General features: G+C 45.0%; 1 protein-coding gene across 5 annotated transcripts in view; it reads right to left on the bottom strand.

Moving 5' to 3' along the window:
* shroom3 (shroom family member 3) overlaps positions 1-20,878 on the bottom strand; it is a 101,907-nt gene that overhangs the window by 19,399 nt on the left and 61,630 nt on the right. For 4 of the 5 annotated variants that reach the window (XM_031277618.2, XM_035991140.1, XM_035991139.1 and 1 more), the window contains 12 exons: positions 20,560-20,870; positions 20,233-20,473; positions 18,585-18,640; positions 17,841-18,315; positions 17,425-17,601; positions 14,087-14,528; positions 13,724-13,857; positions 10,542-10,691; positions 9,650-10,125; positions 7,404-7,631; positions 6,993-7,203; positions 5,764-6,076 (listed from right to left, as the gene is read on the bottom strand). In XM_031277618.2, the coding sequence (XP_031133478.1) occupies positions 5,764-6,076; positions 6,993-7,203; positions 7,404-7,631; positions 9,650-10,125; positions 10,542-10,691; positions 13,724-13,857; positions 14,087-14,528; positions 17,425-17,601; positions 17,841-18,315; positions 18,585-18,640; positions 20,233-20,473; positions 20,560-20,870 (3,214 nt within the window). The remainder of the gene's footprint in view (positions 1-5,763; positions 6,077-6,992; positions 7,204-7,403; positions 7,632-9,649; positions 10,126-10,541; positions 10,692-13,723; positions 13,858-14,086; positions 14,529-17,424; positions 17,602-17,840; positions 18,316-18,584; positions 18,641-20,232; positions 20,474-20,559; positions 20,871-20,878) is intronic. The other variant, XM_035991138.1, reaches the window with a different exon arrangement.

Consider the following 20,878-nt stretch of genomic DNA (forward strand, 5'->3'; position numbering starts at 1 on the left):
TGGTGCGGGAGGTGGAGCGCTACCGGTTAGATCTGGTGGGGCTTACCTCTACGCACAGTCTCGGTTCTGGAACCATACTCCTGGATAGGGGTTGGAATCTTTTCTTCTCCGGAGTTGCCCAGGGTGTGAGGCGCCGGGCGGGTGTGGGGATACTCACAAGCCCCCGGCTGAGCGCCACTACGTTGGAGTTTACCCCGGTGGACGAGAGGGTCGCCTCCCTACGCCTGCGGGTTGTGGGGGGGAAAACTCTGACTGTTGTTGTGCATATGCACCAAACAAGAGATCGGAGTATTCGGCTTTCTTGGAGACCTTGAATGGAGTTCTGCATGGGGCTCCAGTGGGGGACTCCATAGTCCTAGTGGGGGACTTCAACGCGCACATGGGCAATGATGGAGACACATGGAGAGGTGTGATTGGGAGGAACGGCCTCCCTGATCTAAACCAGAGTGGTTGTTTGTTCTTGGACTTCTGTGCTAGTCATGGATTGTCTATAATGAACACCATGTTCGAACATAGGGATGCTCATAAGTGTACTTGGTACCAGAGCACTCTAGGCCAAAGGTCAATGATTGATTTTATAATCGTTTCATCTGATCTGAGGCCGTATGTTTTGGACACTCGGGTGAAGAGAGGGGCGGAGCTGTCAACCGATCACCATCTGGTGGTGAGTTGGGTCAGGGGGTGGGGGAAGACTCTGGACAGACCTGGTAAGCCCAAACGGGTGGTGCGGGTAAATTGGGAACGTCTGGAGGAGGCCCCTGTCCGACAAACTTTCAACTCACACCTCCAGCGGAGCTTTTCGTGCATCCCTGTGGAGGCTGGGGGCATTGAACCCGAGTGGACAATGTTCAAAGTTTCCATTGCTGAAGCTGCGGCGAGGAGCTGTGGTCTTAGGGTCTTAGCTGCCTCAAGGGGCGGTAACCCACGAACACCGTGGTGGACACCGGTGGTCAGGGAAGCCGTCCGACTGAAGAAGGAGTCTTTCCGGGATATGTTATCCCAGAGGACTCCAGAGGCAGTTGCAAGGTACCGAAGGGCTGCAGCCTCTGCCGTGAAAGAGGCAAAGCAGCGGGTGTGGGAGAAGTTTGGAGAAGACATGGAGAAGGACTTTCGGTCGGCACCAAGGTGCTTCTGGAAAACCGTTCGCCACCTCAGGAGGGGGAAGCGGGGAACCATCCAAGCTGTGTACAGTAAGGATGGGACGCTGTTGACCTCGACTGAGGAGGTAATAGGGCGGTGGAAGGAGCACTTTGAGGAACTCCTGAATCCGACTAATACGCCCTCTATGTTAGAGGCAGACCTGGAGGATGATGGGGGATTGTTGTCAATTCCCCAGGCGAAAGTCACTGATGTAGTCAAACAACTCCACAGTGGCAAAACCCCTGGGATTGATGAGATCCGTCCAGAAATGCTCAAGGCTCTGGGTGTGGAGGGGCTGTCTTGGTTGACACGCCTCTTCAACATTGCGTGGAAGTCTGGGACGGTGCCTAAGGAGTGGCAGACCGGGGTGGTGGTCCCCCTTTTCAAAAAGGGGGACCAGAGGGTGTGTGCCAATTACAGGGGTGTCACACTTCTCAGCCTCCCCGGTAAAGTCTACTCCAAGGTGCTGGAAAGGAGGGTTCGGCCGATAGTCGAACCTCAGATTGAAGAGGAACAATGTGGATTCCGTCCTGGTCGTGGAACAATGGACCAGATCTTTACTCTCGCAAGGATCCTGGAGGGAGCCTGGGAGTATGCCCCCATGATTTGGAGAAGGCGTATGACCGGGTCCCCTGGGAGATACTGTGGGAGGTGCTGCGGGAGTATGGGGTGAGGGGGTCTCTACTCAGGGCCATCCAATCTCTATACGACCAAAGCGAGAGCTGCGTCCGGGTTCTCGGCAGTAAGTCAGACTCGTTTCAGGTGAGGGTTGGCCTCCGCCAGGGCTGCGCTGTTTGTAATATTTATGGACAGGATACCGAGGCGTAATCAGGGTGGAGAGGGGTTGCAGTTCGGTGGGCTGGGGATCTCATCGCTGCTCTTTGCAGATGATGTGGTCCTGATGGCATCATCGGCCTGTGACCTTCAGCACTCACTGGATCGGTTCGCAGCCGAGTGTGAAGCGGCTGGGATGAGGATCAGCACCTCTAAATCTGAGGCCATGGTTCTCAGCAGGAAACCGATGGAGTGCCTTCTCCAGGTAGGGAATGAGTCCTTACCCCAAGTGAAGGAGTTCAAATACCTGTGTCTTGTTCGCGAATGAGGGGACAATGGAGCGGGAGATTGGTCGGAGAATCGGCGCAGCGGGTGTGGTATTACATTCAATTTATCGCACCATTGTGACGAAAAGAGAGCTGAGCCAGAAGGGAAAGCTCTCGATCTACCGGTCAGTTTTCGTTCCTACCCTCACCTATGGTCATGAAGGCTGGGTCATGACCGAAAGAACGAGATCCAGGGTACAAGCGGCCGAAATGGGTTTCCTTAGGAGGGTGGCTGACGTCTCCCTTAGAGATAGGGTAAGAAGCTCAGTCATCCGTGAGGAGCTCGGAGTAGAGCCGCTGCTCCTTCGCGTCGAAAGGAGCCAGTTGAGGTGGTTCGGGCATCTGGTAAGGATGCCCCCTGGGCTCCTCCCTAGGGAGGTGTTCCAGGCACGTCCAGCTGGGAGGAGGCCTCGGGGAAGACCCAGGACTAGGTGGAGGGATTATATCTCCAACCTGGCCTGGGAACGCCTCGGGATCCCCCAGTCGGAGCTGGTTAATGTGGCTCGGGAAAGGGAAGTTTGGGCCCCCTGCTGGAGCTGCTCCCCCCGCGACCCGACACCGGATAAGCGGACGAAGATGGATGGATGGATGGATGGGAAACAGTAAAGTCACAGGGACCTTGACCTTCGACCTCCAAAATCTAATGAGTTTAAACATTGACTCCAAGTGGACGTTTGTGCCATGTTTGAAGAAATTCCCTCCAGGGGATCCTGAGATATCGCGTTCACAAGAGTAGGATGGACAGATGGGCAGACAAACTGAAAATGTATTACCTTCGACCTGTCTACCTTTTGTCGCTGGCACGGAGGCGTAAAAAAAATTGATAAGATGAATGGTGTGATGTAATTTTTACACTGGCGTTGTAAGACGCAAAGAGGAAGTTATTATTCCAATATTTTATCTATTGTTGCTAACGACCACAAGGTATACAGTAGAACTATGGCTTTCACAGCTACACCACAGCTCCTTGCCTGACGGTGCAGTTGCAGTCCACTGGACAACCCTGCGTTTTATTGCTAGAGCCCTCTGTATTGATACCCCTGCTGCATCGCCGACTGGCCTCAGTCAACTGAACAAGGGGGTTGCATTTTGTTCACACAGGGGCTAAATTGGTCTGAAAGCAGCCTACAATAGAAGCAAAACATCCCTGAGGAAAAGATCGTGTTGTTATTGTAATATTGGTCACACTTTCACTATGATTCCTTGTAAAGTCACTCCATTCTGTATGGAGCTAAAAGAGTCTCAGTAAAGATAAATGCACACACTACATTCACATATGCACACACGCACACACGATTCATAAATACACACACAGGATACACAAATGTGCACAAAATTCACAAATACACACACAAAAATTTAAAAAGCACAGAAGATTCACAAATGCAAATAAAATAGCTACCCCAAGGTCTTATAAAGCTAACTATGGTGTCCAATTTCAATTTAATGCATTTTTGTGAACATTAGGGGTCTCCTTAGGAGGAGCTGCTAGCTAGGCTAGCTATGTGTCCCATTTAATCCTATGGGAAAGATCGTTGCTACACTTTCGGCATAATTTTCGTATATTTACAGTTTGAATTTCGTCATGCCACTTATAGAACATCTACCCCAAGGTCTTATAAAGCTAACTATGGTGTCCGATTTCAATGTAATGCTTTTTTGTGAACATTAGGGGTTTCGTTTCAGAGGTCTAAGAGGAGGCTAGCTAGCTCTCATTGATAGAGCTCCATCCAGCCGCAGCTCTATCAATGAGACTCGCGGACAAGAGGCGTTTATTTCCATGATCGTTTGTTTAAATAACTCAACACACATATCCATTATGAGATTAACTGGAACCTGTGGTAAGAGATTGCGGGCGTAACAAGCTCGCTGACTGCGCTCTCACTCACACACACCGGCCATTTAGCAGGAAGAGGGGAGCTGCAGGCCCTGGAGCTCTGTCAGGGCAGCGCCGTTTGGTAGTCCATTAACCCAAAAAACGGTGACTTTGCGCGGGTATGGAGTGCCGTGGGCTGCCAGCCGTGACGGAGCTCCATCTACCTCCCAGCAGGCTGGGGTCTGTGAAGGAAGGCAGGCCGGGCGGCGAGGCAGCAACACAGGCTGCACCGGCCGCTGAACTCCTGACACACAGTCAGACAAAATTTGCAATTAGCCATCAATTTTCGTAAAACGGCCCATATTTGACCTCTACATAGTTGATTTCTCGCCTAAAATGTTGTCAGAAGTGAATTTAATGATGACTAAGATGGTGAAAATTGTTAAAAATGTTCCGTTGTTGGTTGTTGCTCCGTCTGCAAGTTCCGAGTTGGCAGTGGGCGTGACTTATAAGTTCGACCAATCAAGTACACCTAGGAAAAGGGAAAAGGGAAAAGACCTTGCTCTGAAGTAGGAGCTAAAAAACTGAAGCCAGAGGAACTTAAAAATCCCCAAATTTTTCATGTCGGAACACGACGAAAAAATTGTTCTAGGAACGTTTAGTTCTAAGAACTGCAAAAATCCCTCCAGTCGGAAAGCCCCTCATGACTCCTACAACACATTCAACGCGTTCATGTGATTGGCTTATAAGTAAACAATCCCCCACGTGGGGTGCGTTCTTGTGATTGGCTAAAACAAGGGAGATATCTGATTGGTTGCAGAACATTCCCTGTTTAAAAAAAGGCATTTGTGTATCAAGCAAAGTCAGGGCAGTCTCAAAATTCACACACAAATGCAGTGAAGTTCACAGACCACAAGCAGTTTGTAAATCAAGAGATATTTGTGTGTGCATCAGAAATACATTTCTGAATCTTGTCCTGTGCATTTCTGAATCTTGTGTGCATTTGTAAATGTTGTTTGCATTTCTGAATTTTGTGTGCATTTCTGAATTTTGTATGCATTTCTGAATCTTCTGTGCTTTTTAAATTTTGTGTGTATTTGTGAATTTTGTGCGCATTTGTGTATCCTGTGTGTGTATTTATGAATCATGTGTGTGCATGTATGAATCCTGTGTGTGCATATGTGAATGTAGTGTGTGCATTTATCTTTATTGAGACTCTTTTAGCTCCATAATTCTGTTGTTGTTTCTAACTTTCTGTCCTAAATGTCTTTAGCCAAAGTGATATTGCTTCATACCTCTTTGCAAATGTATTAATTAGAAAGTATACTATATTATTTTGCATTTTGGGTTATTACATAATGTTTTTATCCAGTTATCATGGACGGCCAAAATTGAAATATTGTAAACAATACTGTATTTCATTAAATTCATCTGTTAATGTAAAGCTAATATTTCTATGTCTAATGTTATAATTTGTAACTTATAATGCTTATAAGTCCTAGCTAATTGTCTGCACAAACTACCAGCTACCACCTAATGCAATCACCCACCACTCACATCAACAAACTCAACTTATATTCTGATTATGTAATTTCTTGATTCTATAATAGTGTTATTGCTAACTTGCAACTTGAAACAAAATTACTGCAAAATAACTTAAAAAGAAACAACTTGGCGAAACAAAATGGTTCAGAAAATCCGTGTTACCTGGTTCAGTCTCTCTTCTGTAGGGGAGGAGCGGCAGCGGTAGTGTTGAGGAGTCATTTGTGTCTTCTCAGATTTCTCCAGGAGATTCTCAGCAGAAGCCGTCTTCCTGGAGTCCCGAGCTGACCCGGCCCTCTGCAGAACCCCATTGAGCTGCTTGGACAGTCTTATGTTGAGTTGAGGCTCTGTGGACAGCGATTGGGGGTCCAGGCCCAGGTCTCTGCTGGAGGACTGACTCTGTCTGCTGAGCCCTGCGTCAGGGATGATATCCTGGAGGATCTGGGCCTGGGGCTCAGGAAGGGAATCAGAAAGAGCACTGGGAGTAGAAAACAGAGAGGAGTTATTAAATTGTAATAATAATGTAATAATCAACTCCATATTAAAATGTAAATGTAAGGTATTACAATCATCCAGTGGTGAACGTGAATTTCAAAATGTAATGACAATGAGACATTTCACTTAATATAGTGCATAGGTTCTCTCTTCTCCATGAGGAATAATGACAGCAAAACTGTCGGTGCATCCACATGATACAAGACTTCCGTGATCGCACGCAACTCCCACCCAAGCTTGTAACCAAAGAGGACACGGAGGATTAAAAAACATGAAGTAGGACGCCTGGTTAGCTCACCTAGTAGAGCGGGCGCCCATATATAGAGGTTTACTCCTCAACGCAGCGGCAGCGGGTTCGACTCCGACCTGCGGCCCTTTGCTGCATATCATTCCCCCTCTCTCTCCCCTTTCAAGTCTAAGCTGTCCTATACAAATAAATGCCCAAAAGTAATCTTTAAAAAACATAATGTACTCTTCAGAAGAGATTTTCTGCGCGCGAAAATCAAGGGCCAACACCATTTTCTGAACATAGCCATACAGAGAGAGTTGTGTGGAGCTGATAGTCTTAATTAGCTTTGTATCAACTCATTTGACATTGGCTTGAATGTAACTGACGTTCATTAATATATACAAAGTACCACACTAAAGCTTTAAACCACAAATGATGAGTTATGTCACTGGATAAGTGAAAACTTAACTGCTGGTGACCAAAGTCATTAGGTTTCATCCTTTTGGGAAAATGAATGTCTGTACAGATTTTATGGCAATCCATGTTGTTGAGATATTTTGGTATAGACCAAAGTGGTGGACCTACAAACTGACAGACCAACATTGCCATCCCTAAAGCCACACTGCTAGCAAGGCCAATTAACTGTGTTATATGCAGTTGGTTTGGTTACCTAAGAGGTGGTTGCGCCGGAGCCCTCGGAATAGTCACCCAGCCTGGGTAGAAAAGGTTGGACTGGAGGCTCCGCAGGTCGGCTTCAGGTGGCAGGGTGGAGCAGAGACGCCTCTCTCCGAAGGAGAAGCTTCGATCTGCACCAGAGTCTTGGAGTGAGAGCAGGCTGGAGGTGGAGGAGAGGCTTAGGGTGTCGGAGTGACAGGAGGAGGCTAGAGAGAGGGAGGGGAGAGAGAGGGAAGAAGGGGAAGAACAAAGACAGGAAAAAGAAGAAGGAAAGAAGCATGTGATTAATTTATTTGTTCCACTCTGTCTATCAATTAAATATTTGCTTTACCCACCATTCTTTATCTACCCATGAAACCACCACCCCTTACCACATCCTTTTTCTTCCCTTCGTCTCTCCACCCACCTGTATAGTTGCTGTTTTCAGGCTGTAGATAGGCACTATGGGGCCTCAGTCCACTCCTCTGTCCTCCCTTGTCTCTTTTCACACTTCTCTTTCTCTCCACGTAATCAGCCAAAGCGTTGTGCTGAAGCTGCCGCAGTTCGGGCCTTGACGTGGCATTTTGCAAAGCCCCGCCCCTGACACGATTTGCTACAAGCTCAAACATCTTCCGCCGATCTGCCACGCTGGTCTCTGACAGACAGGGAGATCAGGGTCAATGTCCATGGTTAGCCACATACAGCCTTTTGATGTTTCTGATGTGCCATAATAGATACCCAAACATCACAATTGACATTCCATGTATTTTGTGAGCAGCTTCCATGCAGATGTCCAGTGGTGCCCAGAACTGTTAACATTCTACAACGCGTTTGTGTGATGGAAAAGCTACTATTTATATATCAAAAAAGGTCTTGGTTGGGCTGGATATTCTTTGCAATAGTTTCAATACCGTTGCCAGAAATGAAGCCCAGATTCAGTAATAATATTGTATGATAGGGCTGGGCAATATTTCAATATTATATCGATATCGTGATATGAGACTAGATATCGTCTTAGATTTTGAAGAATTGTAATATCGTTACATGGTAAGTTTAGGCTTTTCCTGGTTTCAAAGGCTGCATTACAGTAAAGTGGTGTCATTGACTGTTCTAGCTGTTCTATTATTTGCATTTAACCACTTAGTCATTATATCCACATTATGATGATTATTTATCTAAAATCTAAATGTGGAAGATATTTTGTGAAAGCACCAATTGTCAATTATAAGTTGACATATTTGATTTTCTCCATATCGCCAAGCCCTATTGTATGATACTTACTAAAACAAACATGTTTTTCTAGAATACAATTTTAAGTAATAATAATTGTGTCTGTAGTCTAAGGGCCCTATTTTAACGATCTGAAATGCAAGTATCAAACGCCAAACGCAAGTAGCTTTGTGGGGGGATCTTGGGCGCTGTTGTTATTATACCGGCGGGATAAATGACTTGCGCCCGACGCAAATCTAAAATGGGTTGGTCTGAAGTAGCTAATTTACTCATAGGTGTGGTTTGGGCATAACGTGCAATAAACCAATCAGAGTGTTATCTCACATTCCCTTTAAAAGCAGGCGTGCTTGTTCCATGGCGGATTGCTATTATAATGGTGGATTTGCTAGGTGCACGCTCTTAATACATCCATGGGCGCACGCCAAGAGCGGTACACAGCCGAGGAGACTGACGTTTGCTATTGATTTTTCTTTTTGACAAAATGTAAATAAAGAAATATCACAAAACATACTTTATTTTGGGCTCACTCTCACTGAATCACAAGGTTATGAATGCATGGTGATATTTTTGCAATGTAGTCTAACATTAGACCGAGATTACCTCACTATAGACGATGCAGCTCTTCTGTCTCTCCTCTCCCGTGCAGCTGCTGGGGCATTTGGGTTAAGTGGCATCGGCACATGCAGTTCAACATCACATCTCCTTAAGTCGTCTAATATTTCCTCATTTATGTCATCAACACATCCATGATTCATGGAAATGTTGTGTAAAACAAGGTCATATTTTTCCTTGTATTTATGTATGGTTTGCAAAAATGGGAACTGCTGGGTCCGTGAGATGAGAGAAGCAAAGTGTATGCACGGTGTGCACACTCTAGATTACAGCCAAGCATGCACCCTTAAAATAGCATCTGAATAACGCACCACTGACTTTAGACTAGGTTTTTCCTGGTCTGTGGCGGAATGTTTTCTGAAACTGCAAAATAGCACTAGGGTACGTTTGCGCCGGAACACGCCTCCTCTTTTTGTTGAACCGCCCCCGGGAGCGCAAATTCATTCCCTAATTTACCGATGTGAGTCTGTGGATTGAAAAGTCCGCTGTGCGTCGGGTGCAAAATAGGAATGATACATGTGTCGGTGCACAAAGTCAATTGCGCTGGGTGCAAGATAGGGCCCTATATGTTTTATGTATGTTTTTGTCTTTTGATTTTTATGTATTTAACAAGTCAAGACTAATTAGATTATTTTCTCTTGTTTGTGCATTAAAGACATGCTGTATGACCCAAGTGTATGACCCAAGTCATTTTGATCCCTTGTCATTGTGATATTTGCAATATTGACTTGATTATTTGGAGATCTTGTGGCAGGTATTGGGAGAGGTTTGTCACCACTATGAGGGGTGTAAAGCCACAGCTGTTTTTATATCTGCATTTTCAAAATTTACCTCCTCCACGCCTGAAGAGGGCGTCTGTCTCTGCATCTGAAATCCCGACCTCATTCATGTTCTCTGGCTCAGAGTATGATTGCTTCTTCTGGTCCACTGTCAGCCGCTTGCGGCCACAGATCCGCATCAGAGCAGGAGGTCCAACCGGTGGGAGACTGGGGAGGGCTGGGGGGCTCGGGCCTCGAGTCTCTGGGCTGATCACATGCCGCTCCTTTGGCGTGTGAAGGGAAGTGAGCGGTGGTTGTGACTGTGGTGTAATGACAATGCCCTGTGGTTTGGGCATGGTTTTTGGGCCTTTTTTCTCCAGGGAGTGGTGCTTGGCAGGGACAAGTGGAGGCTGATTGCTGCTGGAGGAGGAGATGAGAAGAGTAGCTGCAGGAGGTGGGGGGCTGATCGAGGAGGTGAGGTCTCTCCGTCTGAAGGAGGTGGATTGCAGGACTTTAGACTGGGCGTCTTTTAAAGAGTCCCTATAAGATCTGATTAGAGACAATTGTCAGGGTGTTTGAGAGATACTCAAGACACTGACCTGTTGGAATACTCTGACCTATTGAAAGACTCTGACCTAATGGAGCACACTGATCCATTGAAAGACTCTGACCTGCTGGAGGACTTACCTGTTGAAATACTCTGACCTTTTGGAGGACTCTGACCTAATGGAGCACACTGATCCATTAAAAGAGTCTGACCTGCTGGAGGACTGACCTGTTGAAATACTCTGACCTTTTGGAGGACTCTGACCTGTTGAAAGACTCTGACCTGTTGGAATACTCTGACCTGTTGGAATACTCTGACCTGTTGGAGGACTCTGACCTGCTGGAAGACTCTGACCTGTTGGAGGACTCTAACCTGGGACTCTGACCTGGAGGACCCTGACCTGTTGGAACACTCTTACCTGTTGAAGGACGTGTCCTGCATGTAGCCCAGCATCTCTTGGATGTCCTGTGTCCGGGGGAAGTCTTTGCTGCTGTCACCCTCCCTGGATTCGTCCAGCTGGAAGCTGCTGCGGCTCCTCTGGAGGGCTGAACTGGGATCTACTGGGGTCCTAAACACCACACAGAAACTTAAATACCTTTTGAAATAAGAGTAGTAAGAAAATATAGCCAATTTGAAAGGACTTTAAATCAAATGTTGCAATACATGGACCAAACATGTTTTTACTAATGGGTAACAAGTTGAATCAAAATAAAAGTGAATGCAAATAATTTTTGGCTTTAAAGGCGGACATTTTTTAAAATACAGTTGCTGGGGTGTCACGTGACCTAATGGCGAACTAGTTGGTTGGGTGAAGGACAAGCTCCGTATAGTGCACTGCTGTATTTATCCTTTTCAAGATTCTGACCAGAGATATTTGTGCTCAGCCGGGACAAGAAACATTCTGGATGCTGAAAATGTCAAAATCTAAAAAGTTAGCAGCTGGTGGAGATATTAAGCAGGGGAGCTGATTCGGGAGTTGCTGGAGACTGACTCATAGATTGAGATTGAGCTTGCACACAGAACAGCTGTCCAGCAGCCCCAGGCAGGAGACAGACCCAGAACCATAGCGGCGAGATTCCTAAGATCATCCGAACCGGGACCTGGCGTTGCGGGCAGCGAGAGGCAAGGGCAAGTTATCCTGGCAGAATAACAACATAATGCTATTTCCAGTGTTAAGAAATTTGAATGCCCCTGAAAGGTGATGGCATTCATAGAACATATGGAGTGATTTGTCCGTGAGGGGACTTACATACTTAAATATATATATGATGTGCAGCCTCTGCTAATGGCTGAGGGCCTCTGCTTTCTTGGCTCTCATGGGATGGACTTTTTTTCGGTTGCAGTGCACGGAGGACGGAGCATGTGAAGTGAGAACAGATTACGGACCGAAAAGACTAACTTTTAAGGGAGTTGAACAGTGCATTGTTCAGGTTCAGGTGCACATGGAGTGTTCTGTGAGTTTTTGGAATTTAGTTGTATTTAGTCATCACCACTTGTATTTGTTATGTGCTCAGAAGATGACTTTGATATTTTAATATAAACAGTAGTTATGTCATCTAACTTAAGCTCTGTACGTTTTTCCACCTGCAATGTTAATGGAATTGGGAATCCAATCAAGAGGAGGAAGGTTATGTCTGGTCTTAAAAAAACAAAACATGATGTGATATTTTTGCAAAAAACGCATATGTTGATTGTGGAATCTGAAATTGTGTGGAGGAAGGGTTGGATATGTGTTTCATAGTGTGGGGTCTAGCAGGAGTAGAGGGGTCATTACACTGATTAGCAAGCACCTGCAATTTAAATTAATTAAACAAATTAAAGGATAATTCAGGAAGAGTTTTCATTGTGGCTGAAATACAAGGGCAAGAACTAATTCTGGCTAACATATATGCACCAAATATAGATAATCAGGCATTTTTTATAGATTTGGAAAATAAATTACAAGCTGCAGGGAACCACAATATTGTTCTAGGGGGCGATTTTAATTTGATAATGTATCCAATTCTGGACTACAGTGAGGTTGCAGCACTCAGGGCCCCCAGAGAATAGATTAGCATTAGATTTGTCTTCTATCTATACAGCTAACGTTAACTCTAACGTTAGCTGGCGAACGTAATCGTGGGTTAGCCCAGTGCTGTTTAACGTTACCTTGATCAAAACAATTATACTTAAAATAACTTCATGAATGTGTTGAACTTTTGTAACCTTATAACGTTAACGTTCCCCACTGAGCATTAGCATCAGCTAACGCTAACGTTAGGCCTACTTGTCAACATAGCACGTTAAGCTGGATCAGTCGATATTGAAATGTATCAATAAATATGATCTCTGCTGTATTACTGTGTTGTAAGTGGCATGTAATCAATGACAAAATGATGATGTGTGGCAGAAAGCAAGCTGTATTACGGTTACTGAGTATTGTTCTTTCTGTGACACTGTATGATTTACGATTACTCTCGAATGTATCGTCTGGGTGCCCATGTTTAGAGGGGTCAAAGGTTTTATGACGCCACTGACAGGCGACTAAATGAAATGTCCCGTGTCATTAAAGTTAAATAACAGATTTCTCTGGGTTTGAACGTTGTTGGAAACATTTAGGATAGTGTAAGTACTAGGGCTGTCAATCGATTAAAAAAATTAATCTAATTAATTACATACTCTGTGATTAATTAATCGAAATTAATCGCATAGATAATTTTTGCCCGGTGCCTTAACCAATACTTTTTAAGAAAGTAAAAAAAAAAGAAGGGTACTAAACAACAGTCGGCAACATTAAAGAACGGCTTGTTTATTGCTAGGCCATATGGTCAAAATTAAATGATTTAATAATAATGTAATAACTATAACAATAACTTATTTCACCAGTAAATTGCTGTTGAATAGAAAAACAACCACCAGATGGGAAAAGGGCCTTCAACAACAACTTTGAATGCACCACGAGCTGTAGGTTACCAGTTTCATTGAACGCAAAGTCGGTGTTGAATCCTCTACAGTAAAATACAGTCACACTTTACACAGTTTAGTGTTAGCTGTCAGCATTGTAACCGTGTTTAATCCAGCTACTAGCTAGCGGTAGGCTAACATTAGCTGCTGTTGAGTGTAGTGTTAACTAGCATCACGTGCAGCGATGTTTCTGTTGCCTGTAACGTCTGTTTCAGAGCATCCGAGAGAAGCACAGACATATCAGTGATACCGAAATGAGGCGCCGAAATCCGCGTTGCTATTCGGTCTGGTAGATACAGGTTGTGAAGGCACCTGTGCCGGATTTCGGTACCCAACCCTATTCAGGAAGAATATTTTTATAAGTAAATGTTCTAATCAATGATCCAGGCAGCGCATTCTCGTCTCCCTCCTTCATTTTACAGTCAAATGGTGGCTAGAACGGCACTGGGTCAAAGTTCAATATGGAATGGATTAATCTGCGTTATTTTTTATATATTTGTTTATGTTGCGAGTTGTATGTTTTGTATATTGTAAAAAAAAAAAAAGAAGTCAATCACAAAAAGAAAAATACAGTTGCTATTATTGCAACATTTATTGGGATAATTTGTTATATATTTATATATATATAGTTATATTAATTTCCTACGATCATTCTACCTGTATTTCGTGTGTTCGCTACTGCCTCCTCTGTAGCTAAGAGTTCTGTGGGCTTTAGTCCTACTGGCGCTTCTCTCAAGCATGTTTCTGAGGTCATCTGCTCCACATGGGGTGCTGTAGCCTTTGTCAGACATCTGATTAAAAATAAGAAGACAAAGCAGAATAAGTATCATAGCCAACAAGAATCAAGATTTTCAAATTTAGGAGGAAATCTTTTCTGGGAAGTCAAAAATATTCATACAAATTAAGTTTTGTGTTATTTTTCCCATACAAATGACTGCTAGGTTATTGTGTGTTTTGAAAACTCTAAGTTAACCCACCAAAAAAAAAAAAGGTGACTAAACAAAGTTTGGTTTGAGTTACCCTTAGATGCGTGGCCTTGTCTTGTACGTTGGTAGTGCTGTGACTCCGCTGCTTTCCGGTGCATTCCCGGCGCTCAAAGCGACTGACCTTCTCTAGGACAGAGAGGCTGCGGACAGGTCCCTGGCTGTCATTACCAAGACTACTGTTGCCATGGCTACTTGCGGAGACAACACTGCTGGGGCTGGCACATCGCTGGACTTCGGCAAGGGCAATCTCCAGACGGGTCAGTGGGTGTTCCCTGTCTTTGTCCTGCTGTTTGTGGTCCCAGTGCTGGTACTGCAGAACTGCTGAGTCACTGAGGTGACGGGGGGGATGCTGGGAGGCGGAGGGGGGTAGATCCTGAGGCTGAGGGTGAACAGGTAAGTGGGTAAGAGGCAGTTCTCCCTGAGTGAGCCTAGAGGATGCCACTGGCTCTGAATGAATGCTGGCCTGGTCCATTGATCTGGAGGGAGGGAGGGAGAAAAGAAAGGAGGACAAGAAGTTTGTAAAGGAGGGGGAATCATCACTGACATCAGCTACTTCTCCTGATGCATACAGTACATCCAACCATTGTATGAACTAACCAACCATTCACTGTCAGGAAGCAACTTTTATAGGTGGAAATGTATCTGGCAAAATAGCATATGCATTTTTGTTGTTCAGTCCCTCCAGGATTTCGCGAGGTCACGATCGCAACAATTTATGCAAATTCAATCAATCACCGTGAATTTGGTGCGACTTGCAATTTTTACCAATCACCGCAACTTTTCTGCAAATTTGACCAATAACCGGAGTTTCCCGCGACTTCAACCAATCCCAGCAGTCCCACGTGCCAGACTTTGTATCAGTATGTGACTCTGAGAGCCACTGACCAAGCGGGAGTGAGAACAGGTTGACGTAACACATGCACGTCGCGAAATTCATTTCCTTGTTTCTGATATGAAGACGAGACGTGTGTGACTCGAACATCTCACATTTACCAACAAAATGTACAGCAAAAGACAAAACATTTCGGACTGTCTTGCCAACCTGTATACATTTTAACATCAATGTACGCTGTAACGTTTTTTCACTCTAAAGTCGCTGAAAGCTGCTGCTGTTTCAATCCTGTCGGCTCTCTGCAGCGAGCGGGGATGCTGCTCAGTTCCCCCCGCGACTGACGCGCACACACACACAAACACACAGATGAGACATACAGGATGACCTAAATTGAGGACAGCTACGCTCGTTATTGTAAGTGCAATGATAGGTTAAAGTCCAATAGGTACTTTATCAAACCGTATGAATGTGTGTCCCAGGCCAGGATAGGAAATTAACTAACAATGTAAAGATTAACAAGCCACTGACACATATGTTCAAATTTGATTCATTCAGTAAACTATTTTCATATTTTCATGCCATTTTCATATTATACCAACATATGCAGCATCCTGAGCCTTTTTGGTAAGGTTACTAGGAAAACTCAGCCCAGAGTAATTTTATTCTCCCCAAAACAAGTTTCCTTTTTATTTTTAAAGAACTATACAAAAAAAAAAAAATCTCAACTTTTTTTTTGCAACTTTCACTGTCTCTCGCAACTTCATTGCAACAAAAATACCAAAGACATCGCAACTTTTATCGCAATTTTTTACAAAAGCTCCTGCAAAATCAGTCATTTTGGGCCACAACAATCTCAAAAAAAGGACGTGAAATCCTGGAGGGACTGGTAGTTGTGGATGTGTCTGGTTGCTGGGCCCAGTAGCACAGTGTTAATGTTGAACTAGTTTGGATCTACGGAAGTACATTTTCAGGATAAAGTCTTTGCCAGGCTTTGCCCCTCACCTCCCACTCTATGTGTGTTGCCGTTCTCAAAATCCCTTTGCTACTGGGAAGAAACAAACTCCGAGCTAGAAAGCTACACGTTAAAGATTGAAGTTCTGAGGAAAACTTGGATAATGCAGGCCTGCTTGGTTCTTTCGGTCAATGATTGTAAAGATTCACAAAGAATATGTTTACGACATTTGCTTTCTAACTGGGACTGTTTGGGATCTATTGGCAGGGATTGCTGTGGACGAAGTACACCCAGCGATACACCAGTAAGAGCAAATTACGTTTAACAATGTATCCAGCTAATTTAAATAGCTCACGTTACTGTTTTGTGTGAAAAACAATTTTATATTGTATGTGGCATTTTCTTTTATGGGGTGCAAATGTTCCACTAAAACAAGTGCCTTCCAGATACTATTTTGCAGAGCCACCATCGTTGCGCCAGGAGCTTAGCACCGCCCAAGACAATTGTGATTGGTTTAAAGAAATGCAAACAACCCAGAACATTTTTTTCTTCTATCCCAGAATGTATCTGTGGTGTAGCTAGACCTTACACCACAGTGCTGTGGAAATCTAATGTCAAACCAACTTCCTCTCCAGTTGTTTCAAATCTCAGCATTTTCTGGCAAAGGCACTGGGTTTGGCACTGCGTTGCCTGGAGCCCTCCAGCAGCATATGAGGCTCTTTGGAACTCTATAAAGGTGTGTCTCTTGTTTTCTGCAAAGCTAGTGTCATCCAAAATAACAGATGAGTCTGTGTTGTCCACCTTTGGACCACGTTGAAGCACTCTGACCAGCTGGAGGATTCTGACTTGCTTTAATCAGCAGATGACTGACCTATGAAGGACTGCCAGGTCAACAGTTGCTTTAATATGCCATGAAGTCAAGTCCAGTTTATTTGTGTAGCCCAGTATCACAAACAATGTCTCAAAGGTCATTACAGGCTCACAATGGCACAAGGTCTGTGAGAAGAGGAAAGCCACAGAGCAGACAGTAACTCTACATCTGGGAACCTCACAATAAGCTTACTAAACTGGGTCACAAATTACCTTTAAACCTCTTGATGGAAAAACAAACTCATTAACTAAATCATTCACTGATTCATTCACCGCCAATTGTTTTTTATGTTTTTGGGGAGCTGCTGATTGCATCTCAAATGAGGTTCACAAAGACAGACACATAATCAGAAATCTTAAAATGCTGTGAAGTCATAATCAGAAATTATTTCCACATGTAAATTCTAAGCACAAGCTCTGGTGCTGAAAAATGAAGCACACAGAAATGCTAAAAACAGCAGTTGCTTGAATAGCCAGTTGAGGCTGGCTCCAAAAGGGAGTACATAGCTTAGTTATGATAACTGTAGTGGGTGTTACTGGCAGGTGGCTGCCGTCACAGGAGGCGAGCAGAGATTGTAGGCTTAATTCAGCCCTGGTTAGCTCCATCCACGCTCCACCGCCAAGATGACAGTCACCTATGGGTGACGTCACAGCGACTATGTTCACATTTTATACAGTCTATGGTCAATTCACACATGGTCATCCCTCCATACTGTACCTGGTTCTGTCTCCCTTGGACTGGACAGGTATGCAGAGTCCAGTAGTCGATTGGACGTGGGGAATATGGAAATCCTGGTTCTGTTCCTGGAACATTTGGCTGTGGGGTCTCTGGTTTGCATGAAGATGGGACCTTTGGTCCCTTGTCTGCTCAGACTTAACCTCTTCTTGTTGAGGCCTGATAAAAGTAGAAGACTAAGTTACCATCAATGACCAAGAATCATGTACGCAATAGCAGATGTGTCACAATGAACTTAGCATCTGGAAAGCCCTGCAACACCTCGCCAAATAGCCTGGCATTAAGTTGTAACTCTTGGGAACATTCTCTACATTCATCTACAAACGTTTTACAGCCACTGGTAGGGAGAGATAACAATCAAAACACAGCTGTTGGTTAAAATATCAGTACAAAAATACCTGTCTGCCTCGTGTGCTTGAGTCCTAAGCTGTGTAGAGGCAGATGTTGTAGAAGAGGAATAGGGGTTTAGTGAAGAAGAAGTGTTGTTTTGGTATCCGTTTTCTGTAGCTGACATCCTTACATCCCTCCGCCTCTCTGTTGCTCCTTCCTTTCTCCCTCTGACACCCTGCAGCAGCTGCTGCTGTCCGCTGCTCTCCTTGGCCAGGATGGGGTAAACTCCCGAGGAGCCTGGCCTGTGGCTGGTGTTGGGCATCTGAGCGTAGTGGGGCTCAAGCTGGGGGACAGGGTATGTGCCGGTGGGCAGAATGAGCCAGCCAGACTGGGAGATAAGGCCTGCAGGTTCAGAGGAGGGTCCAGTAAGGGAAGGGGGCTGGGGAAAGCCTCCACCCTGCCGGGGCTTTGTGGTGGGGCTGCTCTCTGGACTCTTCTCTATCACTGTGTGGAGCAGACCCTCAGCGCCGTACGAGCCTTTAGCTGGACCCACATTAATGATGTCAGTGCTTTTACAGTAAGAGTAATGCAGAGCATAATGATAGCAGAGCTCGGTCTAATTGTCTACTTACTACACAACTGCAAATGCACATGCAACTCTATATTTTATCACCATTATAATGTATATTGGGCTTTCTAGGAACCTCTCTCTAAATCTTTAATTGGTAACGCAGAATTAAATCTTAATTAAATAAATGGCTTAAAATGGCTTTAAAATGAGTGAAATCATAAAGATAGAATTCAAATATTACCTGCACCTGAGGCCACTGGGCCACTGGAGTGATGCCAGGAACCTTTCTGCAGAGACCTGAGTAAAATACAAAAGATTAAATAACATTTGAGTAGTTTAAGTAACATTTAATTTTACGCAAGTACGTCATATTTCACAACAACAATTAAAATTAAAGCTGCAAGCAGCGTTGGACGAGCCCTCGCGCCTCTGCGGGTTACTGGCGGACGCCGCTCCTTGCGACCGTGCATTTGTGCCACTGCACATTGTCACCAATGAATATGGAACTCCCTGCTGAGTTCAATGATAACTCACACAAGACTCTACGTCATACAGTTCATTAGCTGTGAATGGGGGCGTGGCCAAAGCATAGGGATCGGGGCAAACCTTTACCAATAAAAAATAGGGGTGGAACGGTACATGTATTCGTATTGAACCGAAACGGTACGGGCGTCTCGGTTCGGTACATGAATTTACACGGAGAATACACGGTATAAAAATAAATAAAACTTGCGTGCAAATTAATTAATGTAATGCGGAACACGTTTCTTTAGGGACACCTAAAGAAGCCCCCCCCTTAGCGCTGAAGCTCCCGAGCTCCGCCTACAATACATCCATGCCTACCTACATGTCGAGTAGGTCCAGTGATCCACACACCATGGGCCACATGAGGCAAACTAGTCCCTTCCAAACCAAACACGGACGTAGCTGTATCCCTTCTTGCCTCAACCACAAATGGCCTTCAGGCCCGTTTGCTTCGCTATATGAGAGCAGCGCTTGTCTCCCATATCACACTACTAGCTAGCTGATTGTCTTATTTTGTTTACAAGTTCCAGATGGAGTCTGGAGATGATGTGGGGTACTTACTGTTTACATCTTACTTTATACACTCAGGCTGTTGCAGCTAGCTCAGGGGAGAGACTGTATGACACTAGGTGGTACAGCCTGAGACATGCACAATAAAAATAAATTGCCTTCTGCATTTTTGTTTTGCTTTTCCCTCCATTGTACCGAACCGAACCGTGATGTCTGAACCGAGGTATGAACCAAACCGTGACTTCTGTGTACCATTCCACCCCTAATAAAAAAGGATGTCTCTGCTGAGTTCATTGATACCTCACATAAGACTCTACCTTAAACGGGTCACCAGTTATGAAAAAGGGGCATGGCTTAAGCATAGGGTGTGTTATTATATATTGGCCTCCTCAGGCCTGGACTCTTGTTGATTGTGGAAAATTTCAAGCAGATATGACAATGTACACTATAGTTACAGCCACTTTCTCGTTCAATAGCTAAACACTCAAAATGGCCGCCACGCCATTTTTGTGCGCCTATTCCCGAAACCCTTAAAATACGTACATTTTCACCAGGCTTGATGCGGCCGCCAACTTTGGTGAGTTTTTGAGTATGTTAAGCCCCTCAAAAAGGCGATTCATTTGCCGGGAAAAAGAATAATAATAATTCCTTCAGTTCCAGTAGGGCCTTCGCCACTGTCGGCGCTCGGGCCCTAATAATAATTCTTCAGTTCCAATAGGGCCTTCACCGCTGTCGGCACTCAGGCCCTAACAAACTCCATTGTTTTCTCCTCATCACCATTATCATTGTTGCATCATGGTTGACTTTTGAGAATCAATATTCACTCTGATTTGACAGACCCTAGGCCTACTCACCGTAGTGACCGGGCGTGCTCCAGACTGGACCAGGAATTTGGTCTTTCATGGTTCCTGATGGCTGCGTAGCTGTCGCTGCGTCTCGGTGGAGCCGGTGCCCCCTTAAGGCTCTCGTAGGAGCTGCGGCTGGCTGCCGGGCCCCATATTGGACCCACACTGTGTCTGTTTGATGCCGGTACACCATCACCGCTACTGCTGCTACCACTGCTGCTGCCATGGTAACAGACCCCACCTACTGAATCTGGAACCAAAAGTACAAAGAAAAGCAATGATGTCATCAAAACAAAATTAGTTTACCCGAGACCTTTCCTAAAGCAGAAACTTTACCTTGCCGATCTTGGCTTAGCCCTGGCCTCGTCCCACCTCTGGAATTACTGTTGCGGAGCAACGCGACAGAGGTGGAGCTCAGCTCGTGCTCTTGAGATAGGCCCTGCTGGGCATCGTAAACCGTCTGGACATAACATATGTCAGCCTGCTGCATCTCCCCTCCTCTCTGAGGGACGGTCTCCAGCGAATAGGAGCGCTCTGGGCTGAAGGAAGGGGTGGAGGCGAGGTACTCTGGGATACTGGAGCTGGTGGAGAAGGAGGAGTAGGCAGAGTCTCGTTTGCTGTGGAGGTGGTCGATGCTGTTGGAGGACCTGTAACA

The sequence above is a fragment of the Sander lucioperca genome, chromosome 14 (assembly GCF_008315115.2).
Source record: "Sander lucioperca isolate FBNREF2018 chromosome 14, SLUC_FBN_1.2, whole genome shotgun sequence".
NCBI lineage: Eukaryota > Metazoa > Chordata > Actinopteri > Perciformes > Percidae > Sander > Sander lucioperca.